Consider the following 16323-nt stretch of genomic DNA (forward strand, 5'->3'; position numbering starts at 1 on the left):
CAGCAACTTAAGTCTCTATAAGTTGCTGAGAATGGCCTTGAACTTGCAATCCTGTCTCAGGCTCCCAACTTGCTGGGATTGCACTTATGTGCCACCATGCCTATCAACATCAAGCTCTTTAAAACTTAAGGCTTCTCTTTGTGAATAAATGCCAGTTTTATGTCATCAAGAATTGTATTAGAATGTTTCCCCCAAATTATTATGTTTAATAATTATGTATAAAGTAATAATATCTGAAAACTATAAACTCTGGGTTAATGTGTTTGTGTATATGTGTTGTTTTCTGCTGAAAATGTTTGGCTCACAGTGACAGCCCTACAAACTAAAAACTAGCAAAACCTGTACAGATGGAAATAAAAGGACAATGTAAAAATAATCCTTATCTCCAGTGAAAGACTATATCAAAGTACTTTGTAAAAATTCAAAGTACGAAAATTCATTATATTTCTTAAGTAAACTTGAGTTATCTCCCTCCAATTTAAAAACTCTTACTTTTTAATTTCCTCTATTTTTCATTATAAACATGCATTCATAAGTATTCTTTAAGCCCAAAATTCAAAAAAACCCATCACTGATACTAGCATTAGATCAATATAAAATCTCCGGTAAACTTCCTAACACATAAAGACAGATACTTTCATTGACTTATATACAGTAATGCATAACAAACACTAAATGACTAAATACAAAACAGCCACAAGCACTAAAGTAATTAATTACATGATGATTTAAAACAGCCAATTCAATTAATCATGAAATACTTCTCATTCTACATTATTGAACAATGAAAAACTAATAAAATCCTATACTTAAGAAATAATCATTTCCAGAATACGTCCTCACCACAATTTAATAATCTTGCTTTCTTCTAAGTAGGAAGTGATCAAAAAGCTAAAAGCAGTCTTTGATAGCCAAAATTTTATCTTGTCATTTCTTCTACTATTAATATATGTGAGTACAAAAGATTCATTCCCAATCATACCTTCTTTCCTCACTAAGAGATATTTATAAAGAATCTCTAACACAAGCTACTTAGTTTTACTTAGTTGACTTTTGAGTCGATGAAACAAGACCATAAGGACACTTATATCGTTTTATATTTTTGCATTCCTTACTTTACTTCTTGATCTCCTCTTTCCACCAACCAATTTCATGAATCGATTGTACTGCTCTTCCTGATTTGAGAGATCTCGAATCTTTCTGATTTCTTCTTCTCTTTTCCTTCTCTCTTCTTCTTCAGCTTGTTTCCGCTGATCCTCTTCTTTCTGTCTTTCCTGTTCTTTTTGTTGTTGCAGTTTCTTCCACGCCTTTGTTTGCTGCTTCCTCAATGCCTGTTTTGCTTTAAATGAAAAATACACAAACATCAGGTGCTAAAAGAGTTTTTAAATGTTTTTTCATTATCACTGATCCATGTATACAATTGCTCCTCTAAGTTCTGTTTTTACAAGACTGTCCTTTACTTTAAAACCTTAAAATTCCCCAAACTCAAAACTTTCTAAATGAAAATCCAGAAACTAATGATGCATGAATTCAATTAAAAGAATTTTATAAAAATAATCACCTGTTGTGCTAACTTTTTTGGCCGAATGTGTTTTTGTACTGGTTTTAACTTTTTGCTGTACAGTTTTTGTCTTAGTCAATTTTTCTTTGCTTTCTTTCATCACCTGCTGTTCTTTCTGTTGCCATTTTTTACTGGCTGACTGAAGAGCCAAAAGGCGAAGTTGTAACTCAGATAGCTCCTCTTCATCTTCACCGAGCTTCTTTAAAAACAAAATTAAAAAAAAAAAAAAAAAAAACACCACAGTTAAAATATTTAAACAGTTAAATATTTAAACAGTTAAAATATTTAAATTCTATTACTTAATAAACATTTCATCAAGTCAAATTGATAACAGGATTAAAATTTAAAGTTAGTTTTCAGGCAAATATTTAAAAGGCAACTAATTTACTTCCCATTGCTCAAGATCCTAACTAAATTTCTATAACCCAAAAAAGATCAATGAATGGAAGCTTTTGTGCATATATTTAAATATGTAGGATTGGAGGAAGAGAGTACAAGTGACAGAAAAGGATGTTGTATAAAGGAAAAGTTATGAGTTAGACATGAGCATTTATAGGGCTACCCAAACTTGAAACCATAAAACTCTGATGGCAACAGATGGAAGAAGAAAAGGTTAAGGAATAAAGAATAAAAAGAATGAAGTGGTTCCATAATCATGTGATTTATTAAATTCACAAGTAATACAAAGAACAGATATCCTGCATGTCAAGGTTCAAGCCTGCAAACTTTATATTTTTTTTCTTTACTACACTGTTGAAGGAAAAAGAATCTGTAGAAAATTGCTTACAAATGAATATTTCATGGTCTAAACCTATAAATGTTTATCTGAATATTTAAAATATTTTGAACACCCTAGGCTTCTTTAGGAAAACTAAAATAGGAAGCTACGTTAAAAGCAGATCTTAGGGAACTTTTCTCCTAAATGACATAACTTCATATTTTTTTTACTGTATGTTTTTTAATAGTAATTTTAACTGGTATATAAAAAAATATACATATTAGTGGAGTACCATGCAATATTTTGATACATGTATACATTATGTAATGTTTAAACCAGGGTTAAACCATCACCTCAAATATTTATCATTTCTTTATGGGAAGTCTTTCAAAATCCGTTCTTCAAGCTTTTTGAAATACATAGTACCTAACTGTTCTCTATAGTCACCCTACTAGGAGATATGTACATTTGAACTGCTTACTCCCTTATTACTATAATTTAGTACCTACCGATCAACCTTTCCCCAACCCTTCCTCCACTACATTTTTGAGATAATTTTTAAAAATTAATCCATTCTCCACATTTCAACTACAATAAACTAAAAATGCCAGGCTTCCCAAGCAGAGGTTCTTTTTATTAAGAGTCCATGGATTGGGGATGGGTTGGGTTAGGATGGTCCTTTGAAGTTATGGAGCAGAAGAAAGGAGTCAGCTGGGCTCAGTATTGAATGCCTGTAATTCCAGCAGCTGGGGAGACTGAGACAGAAGGATTGTGGGTTCAAAGCCAGCCTCAACAACAGCAAGAAACTAAGCAACTCAGTGAAACCCTGTCCCTAAATAAAATACAAAATAGGACTGGGGTTGTGGCTCAGTGTCCCTGAGTTCAATCCTCAGTACCAAAAAAAAAAAAAAAAAAGAGAGAGGAATCAGATGAATCAGAGTTTAACACTGCAAAAGGTTAATAAGGCCACTGTTATAATTTCTTCTTGTTAGTAAATTATAATAATGTTTTTCCAATATCCAATTAAATTATTTCTATTCCTAAGCATAAAGAAAATAACGGATCCTACCTAATTACCTAACTTAATATTTGCTACCATAAATCTCTACTAAATTACTATCATATACTTTTGTACTTCCATTTAACCAAACCAGAATACAGTTACCATTTCCACTGCTGGGAAATACATGTAAATAATACATGTAATAATAATAATTATCATAATTGTTCTTAACTCACTTAAACATACCCAATTCTATTGCTTTGTACTCAAGTTCTATAGCTATACTGTCCAATATGGTAGTACTGAGCCAAATGTGATTCAAATTAACTAAAGCTAAATTTAGAAATTTGTACCTAAGCCACATCAATCACATTTCAGTTTCTTAATAACTACACATGACTCATAATTATCATATTGGAATGCAGCTATAGAACATTTCCATTATTATAGAAAATTGTATTGGAAAGTACTGATCTACAGTTTAATATTACTCCATTGAGACACTGATTACTCTGTGCAGCTGCTTCCTTTAGAATGAAAGAAAAAAAAGAAATCACTGATTCTGTCACAGAACTACAAGCTACAAAGAGTACTGAACTAGGTAGGATTCAGAAAACCTAATTCAATTCTTGCCTGCACACCTAATTTCTATGTAACTTTAAACAAGTCATTTTATCTACCAAAATGAATTTTACTTCATTTATAAAACATATATGTCAACTTGCTTTGCATAATTATTCTATGGATATGAAAAACGTTTATGAGTGTGTATCTATGTGTATATGCATATGCATACCCATGTACATGTGTCTGTCATTCCTAAATTCAGGACCATCTTTCCTAAAGCTCCTAGGCTCTGAATCATTTCAATTTACTCATGACAACAAACTGAAGTCTCAATAGAAGAAATTACATATATTTCAGATCTCTAATGAATTCAACAAAAAGCCTTGAGGTATTGAGTGTCTATTACTATTTTAAACATAGTGTTTGATGCTTCTGCACTTTATTGTGTTGAAGCTTCACAACAACGCAGGCGACACATGACATTAAACTCCTTTTGTAGAAAACAGGCAAGCAAAGTCTAAAAAGTACTTACTCAGCTGACAGCTCATTCAGCTAGTAAGAGGGAGCAGCTAGAATCCAATACCATGTCAAGATCTACCTAACTCCAAAGCTTTCCCATACAGGATAATCCACAAAGAAAAAAAAAAAGGAAAAGAATATCTCTCATCAAAATTAAAAGTTTCAAAAACAAAACAATAAACAAACAAGAAAATCATCTACCAATGTGTATAACACTTCAATGTAACATAATTTGAAGAACCTAATGAAGACTCTAAGATATCTCTACACACTTTATCTTAAAACTTATGTCCAAATAGTTACAGAAATGATTTCAAAAGAAGAGAGATATCCAATCCCATCCCACAAGGCATATCTTACCTTTTCAGATAGAATATCTGAGGTACTAATTCTTCTTGTTAAATTTTGTTCTTTATCTTCTAATCCTTTAAAATAAAACAGCATCTTTTAAATATTCTAAAAGATAACCACATTCAATCTAAAATAAAATAATAAAAATCTGAGCAAAAATATCTTTTTAAAAATTTTTCTTAAATCTTTATTTATTTTATGAGGTGCTGAAGATCAAATCCAGTGCTTCACAAGTTAGGCATTATGATGAATAAATTAATCTAGTTCTCTACAGTTGAAATGAATTTAGAGACTATACTGGATGTATACATCATAAAACTGATCTTTTATTTATCTAGACCAGCACCAGCAGAAACAGTTTAAGTATCAACAAAATTAAATCCATTCCCACATTTTCCCAGAATTTTGGCTTAGGGCCCAGTTTCTGAAGTATCAAACTTTACATATATATTATCTAATCTATAACAGCTTTTAAAAAATCACATCATATACAGTAGTATTGATATACATAATTTTTTGTTAAAATGGTTGAAGTTTAAAACTCAAAAATCTTTCAAGATGACAAATTCAAGTTGCAAAGCTAGAATTTAAACTAGTATAAACTCCAAACCTACTATTTTTTCCATAATACCACACCTAATACTGTTCCAAACATCTTAATTTGATTGTTCAAATGGGCCTACTTGTGGAAAAAAGAAAAAAGATAACCAAGTACACTGGATAAAACAAATAGAAGGGTATCACCAAATCTTGAGATAGGTGAATTCTACTATAAGGCTCACTCTGCAAATGTGAATTTGTCACAAAATGATTGATATATTAAAAAATAATTTGAGCATAATACAAGTTTCATATTTACTTATATAGGATTTGTCTCAATGACATACTAAAAGTGACAGAAAACTGTACTTACATGATCTGAGATATTCAGAAATACAGAAAGCACACATTAGCCTCTACCAGGTACCTCAGTTCATTTATGTGTGTTATGAGCACCCCTATCCACATGTGGTGTCACAACTTACTTATTTCAAGTACCACTTCTTGTCCCACTTCACAGTAACAATGCTTAAGGGCAAATCTTCCATTTCTACACACATACTTATGTTTCAAGCACTTTTAATTCATTTTATGTGTAAAGCTATGCTATTATTTTCCTTGATTATTATCTTTTATCATATGCCACTAACAAAAGTTTTTGAGAAAATTCCCCTAGCCCCATTTTCCCCCATGAACCCTGTGGTTTCTGTTGTATAAATTTGCAGTATGGTGATTTTTAGGAATATATATGGCCCATTATAACAAAATTGACCATACTTCATTCAAAAAATACTAAAATAGAAATAACTATTGGAGAAAAATGGGGCAAAATAAAAAGATATAAAAATCATTCCGATAATCAGTATAGAAAGCAGTAGATTTTTCTCCTACATGAGAAATTTACTAGTTTATTAAGATCTCACTTGACTATAGAAAGTGGCACCTCCCTCTGATGCAAAACCAAACCATGTCCCTGTTAGGAATATTACGAGCAAAATGACACCTTAAAAACAAGTACAAGGCTGGGGTTGTGGCTCAGCGGTACAACGCTCGCCTCGCACGTGCCAGACCCTGGGTTCGATCTTCAGCACCACATAAAAATAAATAAGTAAAATAAAGGTATTGTGTCTAGCTACAACTAAAAAATAAATATTTAAAAAAAAAAAAAAAAAACAAGTACAAACCATAAATTTCAGACATAAAGTTTTACACTAAAATTATAAACACAGGTTATTGTTTAAATCGACCAACAGGGTAGTCAGGCATTGTCCTGTCACGATCATGGGTCTAAACAATAAAATTATTTCAGCTTTTACTCAAAACCTCCAAAATGCAAATTGGTCTTGTACAGTCACACAGTATTTAAAAAATTATTAACTAGGATTCTTAAATAAGTTGTTAGTAAGAGTCATCAGCATATACATAACAGTTAAAACCATAACAATAAAAATATCCCAGGAAAATGGACCACCACAGACATGAAAAATACTAAATTACACAGAAAAGTAATTTTTTTTTTTTGGTACCAGGGATTGAACCCAGAGACATTAAACCACTGAGCTATATCCCCAGCTGTTTTTTTTTAATATATATATTTTTAGTTGTAGTTGAACACAATACTTTTATTTCTTATTTATTTATTTTTATATGATGCTGAGGATCAAACCCAGGGTCTCGCACATGCAGGGCCGAACACTCTACCACTGAGCCACAATCCCAGCCGCCTTCCCAGATGGTTTTTTTATATTTAATTTTGAGAAAAAGCAATTCTTTAAAAAAAAAAAAGAAAAAGAAAAAAAATCAGTTATAAAAAATATCCAAATGTGTATAGTATTTCAGAAACCCCAAAATTTCAAGAAAAACACCAGTGAATATAGTCAACCTTACTCTCTATAGAATATTCTTGACTATAACTAGAATTATCTTTTGAAAACATAAAACATATTATGTTCATCCGTGTCTCAAGACCCTGTAACAGCTCCCTATTTCATTCAGAATAAAAAAAAATCAAAGTTGTTACAGAGCTCTATATGACGTGCCTGACTTGCCATCCCCAATTTCTTCTCTCTCACCATTCATACCCTCATTCTTCTTTAATAGCATAGCCCTCTTTACTCTAACCCAAATATACCAGATATTGATTTCTGCATTAGGGTCATTACTCCAGTTCAATGAGTCTCAACCTTTAGTATATACCAAAAATCAACAGGAGGGTGGGATAAATACAGATTATTGAGCCCCACTCCCAAAGCTCACAATTCAGGGGATGTGGGGTAATACCTGAGAATCTGCATTTTTGCCAAGTTGACAGAAACACTGGTCATTAGGGACCACATTTAGGAAAATGAGTGTTAGTGGGGCACAGTGACACACACCTGTAATCCCAGCAGTTCAGGAGGCTAAAGCAGAAGAATCACAAATTCAAGACCAACCTCAACAACTTAGCAAAATAAAAAGGGCTAGGAATGGGAAAGTGCCCATGGGTTCAATTCCCAGTAACAACAACGAAAAAAGTCTAATAGCTAACTTTTCAAAATCAATAGAAGTCAGAAATAACTTCAGTATGGTGAGAATATTTAGAATTTGGTTAACTTTAAATTAACCAATTTAGAATTCTAAACTCAAAGAAATTACCTTTAATAAAAGAGTCACACATTTAAAAAATTCTGAAGAATGTATTTTAGCATAAGTGATTCTAGATATATATGAAAGAATAAACTAAGAAAGTGCTAAATAAAAGGAGAAAGATATACAAACACTTTTTTTTTTTTTGGTGGTGGTGTTGGGGATCAAACCAGGGCTCTGCACATGCACATGCTGGGCAAGTACTCTACAACTGTGCTACATCCTCAAACACCAACCAGTTCTTTTATTTCAGAGAGAGGGTACAGATCTTGATTGATTTTAGACATGTGAATTTTAAAAATTCATGTTATACTGGGAGTATACTTCAGTGGTACAGCCCTTCCCTAGCATGGAGGTTCTGGGTTCCATCCCTAGGACTCAGGAGGGGAAAAAAATTAAAATTCACGTCACAACTTCTAGAAGAACCAATGAAACCAGAAATGTAATAGTTAACTTCCGAACTAGTAAAAGAAAGAAAATTATATGGGGGGAAAAGAGGCAGGAAAAAAAATCCAAATATCAATAATCATAAAAAATGTGAATGAACTACATGTTATACCTAAAAAAACAAAGACTGCCAAGCTAAATTACAAATTAAATTCATCTCTATACAATGTACAAGTGACATGAGATATGAAGAAAGACTGAAAGGCTAAAAAACAATATGCATCATATATACTTATCAAGAGAAAAACAGTATAATTATTAATGGAAAATAGAATAAACTTTTAGAAAAAAATTACTAGAAATAAAGTCACTACATAATATTAATTCTACAACCTCAAAGTATTTAAGGCAAAAATTGATAAATAATCCAGCTTCAAGGGTTGGGAATATAGCTAAAGTAAAAATTTTAAGGACTAAAATGATTTTAGTAAGAGGCCAAAATTAATGAATTATAAACCTATGGATTTATTTTCAGGGAAATTAATAAGAAAAAAGGAAAGAGATAAAACAGATACTTTTTATAGGTATTAAAGAGGTTAAAAATCTTTAAGATTAACATCATAATTTTTACAATTTACAAGAAATAAACACATTACTAAAATATATATATATGCACATATATATATTTTACATAGTAAACTGCCTTAACAACAACAAAAAATATGAACAGTCAGTAACTTAAAATAGTCCCATAGGGTTGGAGGCATAGCTCAGTGTTAGAGCACTTGACTAGCAAGTGAAGGCCTAAACTAGATTCCCAGCATAAAAAAAAAAAAAAAAAAAAAAAAGAAGAAGAAGAAGAAGAAAAAGAGTCTTAGGAAAAAAACTCCATTTAAGTTCCAAAAGCTTTTACCAGCAAGATCTAACAAATATCTTAAGCTCAAGATCAGCCTCTGCAACCTAAAAAAGCCTGTGTTTCAAACTAAAAATAACAACAGCTGGGGATATAATTCAGTGGTAGAACCCTTACCTAACACATGCAAGGCTCTGGGTTCAAAACTCAGTTCCTCAAGGGAAAACAAAAAGTAATACATATTTGTAATATTCTAAGAAAGGCAAAAATGCAGGGACAGACTAGTGATTACCAGGCCAGCTAAGGGTAGAGGAAGGCATTAACTACAAAAGGGCATTTGTTAGGGGTTAATGGAACTCCTTTGTGTCTTAATTGCAGTGGCTGGTGATGGTTACTGACACCCAAACTGTCTGCATTTGTCAAAATATGAAGAACTATACACTAAAAAGAGCATATTTCAATGCATATGACTTATCATGGACAAAGAGTCCAGGCATACAAGGGTTCTTTAACACTAAAAATCAATTAAAGGAGATAAATGCTCATCTCAATGAAAAGGGGGAAAAAAAAGATGTGATAAACTTCAATATCCATTAATGCTAAAAAAAAATCCCAAAACTGGGAATGAAGGGGAACATCCTTTATCCAATAAAGCTTAAAACTTACAAACCAACAAAAACTTTAAAACACCATGCTTAATGGTAAATGTTAGAAGTATTCCCTTTAAGTTAACAAACAAAGGTGCCCACTGCTATCACCTATGTTCAAAACTATATTATAACTTTTGATCAGCATAGCAAGAAATAAGACAAATTACTAAGTAATATGAACATCTACAAAAAAGTATAGAAAAATTAATTAGAATCATTTCAATGAAGTGCACTTTCACAACATTATTACTCCTTTAGAGAAAGAAGTCTTATCACTAATTGAAATATTTAATTCCATTACCTTGACTAGATTCAGTAGTATCAGATTTCAGGGAAAGCTGTTTTGCTCCATCTTTAACTTTTTTTAACCGATTCTTGTCTCCTGGTAAAGTCAATTTTTGCCTGAGTGGTTTTAATTCAAATGCCTGAAAAGTTTTGACCTGTGTTTTCTCCTCAGGAGCTACTTCTTTACTTGAGTCTTTTGTAATACTGACAGTATCAGTGCTTGTTTGGTCCTCTAAGTTCAATGTTTTGGGATCTTCCTGTACATTTTCTTCTTTGTTACTCAAGGCTAGTTTTTCATCCTTATTGATGCATTCCAGTTCCAACTGTATTTGCTTATACTTTAAAAGTAAATCTTCAAAAGTTTCTTCCCCACAGTTTTCACTCTTTGATGAATAATTTTGTTTTCTTGATGGAGATCTTCCAAAACTTTTGGCTGAACAGCATATTAAGGAAACCACTTAAGTTACAGATGAATTTTCTGCATTATTATTTTTTAAAAGAAACTGGTATTTTTAAATTACTACATTCCATTTAATATACACACTAATGCCTACTTTCATCATGCGCCCATATTTCAATTTAACAAGTATCCATATAAATAGTCCACTTACAAAGCCATTAGTGTCAGTAATTACCAATAATACCCATAGCTTGTCCACCTAGTTAGGTTACAGCATCCTCCTTCTGTAGGTCCCATGAGAGCCCATAACAAGCTGGATGTTAAAGATTCTTTTCTGAAGGAAGAGGGAAGAAAATGGTTTGTCACAGATGTGGATAATTTACACTTCAGATAATCAGGAAGAATTGTTTCTTTAGTTTCTTCTCACATTTCAAATTTTTTAAAAAAATAAGAAAATGAACACTGGCAATTAGTAGTTAGACCAATTTATGAATGAAAGACATCTTTTTCTTTGGTACCAGGGATTAAACCCAGAGATGCTTAACCACTGAGCCACATCCCCAAAACCATTTTTTTTTTTTTTTTTTTTTAAATTTTGAGCCACAATCTCACTAAATTGCTCAGGACCTCACTAAGTTGCTGAGGCTGGCTTTGAACTTACAATCCTCCTGCCTCAGCCTCCTGAGCTGATAAATTTACAGGCATGCACATTTTCTTAAAAACCTAATACATAACAAGCTCAGAGCTCATCAAGATACTAACATTCAACATATTCACAACTTGAATAATTGTAAGTTGCAAATAAAAAATAAGGAAAATCCCTAAATAGCACTCAAAATGTATTTTCTAATTTCAAATAATTCATACATGTGAGAATTTTTACACCTTTTTCCAGCCTGGAAATTACCAAGGAAAAAGACGAACACTTTTTGTGGTTTTAATATAATAAATCATTTTTAGATCATTTTGTAAGGGTTAGGATATAACATTATACCTCCTAAATACAGTAACAGGACAAGCAGCCAGCAAAGATTTTTAAACTCCTCTGATGACCAATCCAAGAATGAGAACCAACATCAAATATTAGAAAATAAATAAGCTTTACAATTGAAAATCTTCAGCAAAACTACTGTAACAAATCTTTGGTTCTCTGATCTCTTCAGTACCAAATTTCTTAAAAGAATACAAGTTTTTCAAAGGCTCTCTTACCTATGCTCCAACCAAACAGAATCTGGCTTGTCTCAATAATTCAGCAGAAGCTGTTCTGGCTGTGCTTATCCACCAGTGTTTTCAAGTCTTACTTTACCTGACCTCTCTGTAACATTTGACACTATAAACCATTGCTCTCTTGGCTTACATAACTTCCACTTGTCCTTCTGTTTTCTCTTACCTTTTTAAAGCTTCATGATTTCTTTCTCTCCAACTAATAATGTGCTGTCCAGTGAACTCTAGTAAGATTCTCTTTTCATTAGGAACATTCTAATGTACTTCTGTAGTTTTAGCTGCCACAGGTGAGGAGTTCGGCCTCTTAAAGACTTTTGGGTTCTCTAGCACCCACAAAGCCATGGTATGAATACAAATACAAATCTAATAAGATCTCTCCCCTTGTTTAAATCTCATTTAAGAGTCCAAAATCCTTAGCATGAATACAATGCTTTTATGATCTGACCTGTGCTTACCTTTCCAGTCTTACCTTCTTTCTGCTTATCACATTTATGCAGCTTTATATCTAGGTTTCTGTTCAACTTGACCCTAATTCAAGTCACCACCCTTGTGAAGCCAAAACTATTTATCCTTCCCTTCCCATTCCTATGTACTCTTTGTACATAAACACTGCAATTATCTACATTTATAGCTGGCTTTTCAATGGGGCCATCTAAAGGCACAAATGAGTAATAAAAATAAAATTAAAGACCTTGTAAACAATTGCAAAGGGGAAAGATTCACTCTAACAAAAGAATATATAAAATAACTAAAGAATAGAAAAATGAGGAAACAGAATTGAGTTATGACTGTAACTAACCTCTTTCAAGACTAATATCCTATCTCTGTCTATACAATATATAGTTAGGAATCAAACCAACACTTACTAGATCTAATTTTAAGCTTCTTAAATCTGATTTCTAACAGAACTTTTAAAAAAGAAATGCTTTCAAAAAACAGGTATTAAAATCTGTCTTTAAAAAAAAAAAAAAAAAAGGACCGCTATTCAACCTATTCTGCTACAGCTGAAAATTCAATGACTTTTTACTGATGAGACACACTGGCCTAATTATGTTAGCTCTCATCCAATTTGCAAGTTTAAAACAGTAGTCAACCAAGGGAGACTTAGGCTAAGACTGACAAAGTGTCTTATCATTATAAAAAATAAAAATGAATAAATGAAGAGTTGCAATAGGTTCTGGTTTATTCTGTTTCTTTAAAGTTGAAACTAGCATATCTTCATAATTACAAAAAAAGAAACTATCACCACCCCCCAAAAAAATCTATATTCAGACTACCTCATTTGTAGATTACTAAAATGAGCCATAGGATTACCTTCATTCTTTCTTTACACAATATTTGTAAAATAAAAAGCATTTTTACAATCACACAGTGGAAATATGAATTAAACTGAGTACAACACTGATATTAAAAGAATTTAAAAGTTTGTATTACAAATTTTGTTTGCTCACATTACACAAAAGTAGCTGGAAACTACATTTTCCTTGTCAAAATCTTATAAAAACCACCACCTCTAGGATGGATTAATGATATTTCATAAGAAAAACAATGAGCAGAATATCAAAACAAGTGTCCTTTTCTTAAAGTACAGCATCTGTGAAAGGAAAAACAGCAAGATAGCTCGTTTCTGACAAGTTATTACAGAAATCAGTCACACAGGAAGTCTAGATGCTTTCCTATATTTTTGTTGCAATTCCATATGCCTATTTATTACTAAAAGCATATAAACAGAAAAATTAGCAAAGGTAAATGGCAGAGGCACAAACTGGTACCAAATGAGCAGAAAGAAAGACAAAGATGATGGGTGTGGTGGACATGCCTATAATCCCAGTGACTTGGGAGGCTAAGGCAGGAGGATTGCAAGTTTGAAGCCAGCCTAAGCAACTTGGCAGGATCCTAAACAAAGATAGGAGGTGGGTGAACACTCTGTTCTCCCCCATTTTCTAATATAAAATAGATTTTTAAAAAGCTTTGAGTGCCCATAATATTTTTTATATAACTCAACTTGAACTTTTTTAGTAAGCTACATTTATTTTCATTTGTCTCTCCAACAAAAGTACAGTTTCATCTCTATCCTTAAATAGCCCTTTAGGTTTTTTTTTGGTAAACAAATCTAGAGGAAAAAAAAAAAATCTTGGGCACAGGTTTTCTAAGCTCAGTGGTAGAGCACTTACCTAGCATTATGTGAGGCACTGGGTTCCATTCTCAGCACCATTTTTTTTTTTTTAAACAGAGAGAGAGAGAGAGAGAGAGAGGTTTATTTACTTATTTATTTTTTAGTTCTTAGCGGACACAACATCTTTGTTTGTATGTGGTGCTGAGGATCGAACCCTGGCCGCATGCATGCCAGGTGAGTGCGCTACCGCTTGAGCCAAATCCCTAGCCCCATTCTCAGCACCATTAACTAATTAGTTAATTAATTAATTAAAGGTTCATCAACAATTAAAAAAAAAAAAGTTAAATACCTACATGATTTTTCTCTAAAACAATTTTAAAATACCCCTAACCCAATGTTTACTTGCAGAAACAACTTTTTCAGGGCGCCAACACCACAACCTGTTTGTTTTTTTTTTTTTTTTACCTAAACCTTTCTTTCCCCTTTCATCATGACACCTGGGAAAAACCATTCTGACACTAAGTACTCTATAAAAATAATTTTAAAGGTTTTCCAATTAAATGTTGTTATATATAAACTTCATAATGAAGACTAGGCTGGAGTTGTGACTCATCAGTAGAGCGCTTGTGCGAGGCCCTGGGTTCAATCCTCAGTACCATATAAAAATAAATAAATAAAATAAAGGTATTGTGTCCAACTACAACTAAAAAATAAATATTAAAAAATTATTAAATATAAACTTTGAATAAATGAAAATATTAAAATCATTGCACCATAAGAATTACAATTAGTCATGAAAATCCTTAGTAAATTATTCTACAGTTATCACAGAGTCAAGACACAGTTCTGTAAAACAAGAAAACTTGAGATGATTAATTTCTTAGTATCAATTCTAACTCTGCAATGTTAAAAATCACTGAAAATAAATTCAGAGGGAATAAAATCTTAGATATTTTGCTGTTTTCCTTCTGTCTTTCCGTAATCTACACAATCCCACACTCTAACATATTAAAATAAAAATGCTGGCAAGTTTATTTTTCTCCACATTTAGACAGCACTGCGAGTTATAAAATGCCCAAAAGTGAACACAGGAAAAGACACTGAGCCCCCCCCCTTTTTTCTTTTCCATTTTAAAAGGTAGCAGTGGGAAAGAATAACTCAAAAAAGGCTTTTAAAAAAGGAATTATCAGAATGATAGGATTATGCCGAATCAAACTTCACAATTTCCAATGTCAAAGTGCACGCAATTCAAGTAACAGCATTCCCCAAACTGTTTACTATTTTTCATCCAACAATCTTAAGTCAAATTCACTTGAAATACTTACTGTACTAGTTTAAAAAAAATGCTAATGAAAACTTGTGCTTCAATACTGATTTGATCGTATTTGATTCCATAGCTTTCAATCCATAACACATTTAATGTTAAAAAGCAATCTACCCAATAAAGCAATCTAAGAAACACTGCTATAGTGTGACACAAGGAAATTACCAAAGAACAACTTACTGTAAGTATACTGACACAAGAACAAATAAGCGGTTCTGAAAAGTTACACTCATAGACCTAGTAATGACGCTGAAGGGAACTTTGAGTGACACACCCAGGGCACATCGCCACGTTAAGGATACAGCTCTTCCGAGGTGGAGAGGGCTCTCGCCAGCTCTGACTACTGCTGAATCCGGATCCTGCTCCTCCTCCCAGAGGAGGTCTGCCCCCCGGCTTGCCGCCTCGGTCACCCCCGCCTCGCCCCCGACTCCAGCGACTACCACCCCGGTAAGGCCTGCCTCGAAAGCGGAAACGGTCCAAGGCGATGTGGCTGCGCTCCCAGAAAGACGGCCGCGGGCTGCTTTCGGACAGTGAGCTGGAAGGCATCCGCACCGAGGGCGGATGAGACCGGAATGGTTCTTTGGGTCGGTAGCTGCTATGTCCCCTGAGGTGGCCCCGTTCAGAGACGTGCCGCGAACGTGAGAAATTCCTCAGCTGCTGCTGAGAAGAGGACGATGACGAGGAAGAGCCACCGCCTCCGCCGGATCCACCACCCCGGGCCGGGTGAGGAGGCCTTCTCCGCGGATACGGTAACAGGCCGCCGCCACTGCTGCTGCTGCTACTCCGGCTCCGTGTCTGGCTGTTGTTATCGTCATCGCTGATCTCCCCATCTTCAAGCTCCCCTTCTTCCTTCGGCGAGAGGCCACTGGAGGCCGGAGCCGAAGTATCAGCGGTCGCCATCCGGGGAGCAGCAACCTTCCACACAACCTTAGCCCTCCGTCCGGGATCCGCCCGACAACTGCCTTTCTCCTCGGCTCCTTTCTTTACTAACAGACCCGATAGGTGCGGCCTTACCGTACTCAGACACCTAGCGGGCTCTGCTCCCCAACTTGCCCGCACCCCAGCTCTTTCTCGCCGGACCGTCGCAAGCCAGTTCCCTCTCCTAGCGCCCCCTTGCTCCTCCGCGATCAGGGCTCTTCCGCCTCGCGAGATGGGGGCAGTGGAAGCGGCGGTGTCCGAGACGTCACTTCCTACAGCACG

At 34.0% G+C, this 16323-nt stretch overlaps 1 protein-coding gene across 3 annotated transcripts in view; it reads right to left on the reverse strand.

Moving 5' to 3' along the window:
- The window catches only part of Zfc3h1 (zinc finger C3H1-type containing), a 48134-nt gene extending 31880 nt beyond the window's left edge, over positions 1 to 16254 (reverse strand). For 2 of the 3 annotated variants that reach the window (XM_076854868.1, XM_076854870.1), the window contains exons 1-5: positions 15426 to 16254; positions 10076 to 10492; positions 4729 to 4793; positions 1562 to 1760; positions 1116 to 1339 (exon numbers count right to left, since the gene is read on the reverse strand). In XM_076854868.1, coding sequence (XP_076710983.1) covers positions 1116 to 1339; positions 1562 to 1760; positions 4729 to 4793; positions 10076 to 10492; positions 15426 to 16023 — 1503 coding nt within the window. In that variant the 5' untranslated portion in view covers positions 16024 to 16254. The remainder of the gene's footprint in view (positions 1 to 1115; positions 1340 to 1561; positions 1761 to 4728; positions 4794 to 10075; positions 10493 to 15425) is intronic. The other variant, XM_076854869.1, reaches the window with a different exon arrangement.
- Positions 16255 to 16323: the final 69 nt, after the last annotated feature.

This window comes from Callospermophilus lateralis, chromosome 4 (genome assembly GCF_048772815.1).
Source record: "Callospermophilus lateralis isolate mCalLat2 chromosome 4, mCalLat2.hap1, whole genome shotgun sequence".
Classification (NCBI taxonomy): domain Eukaryota; kingdom Metazoa; phylum Chordata; class Mammalia; order Rodentia; family Sciuridae; genus Callospermophilus; species Callospermophilus lateralis.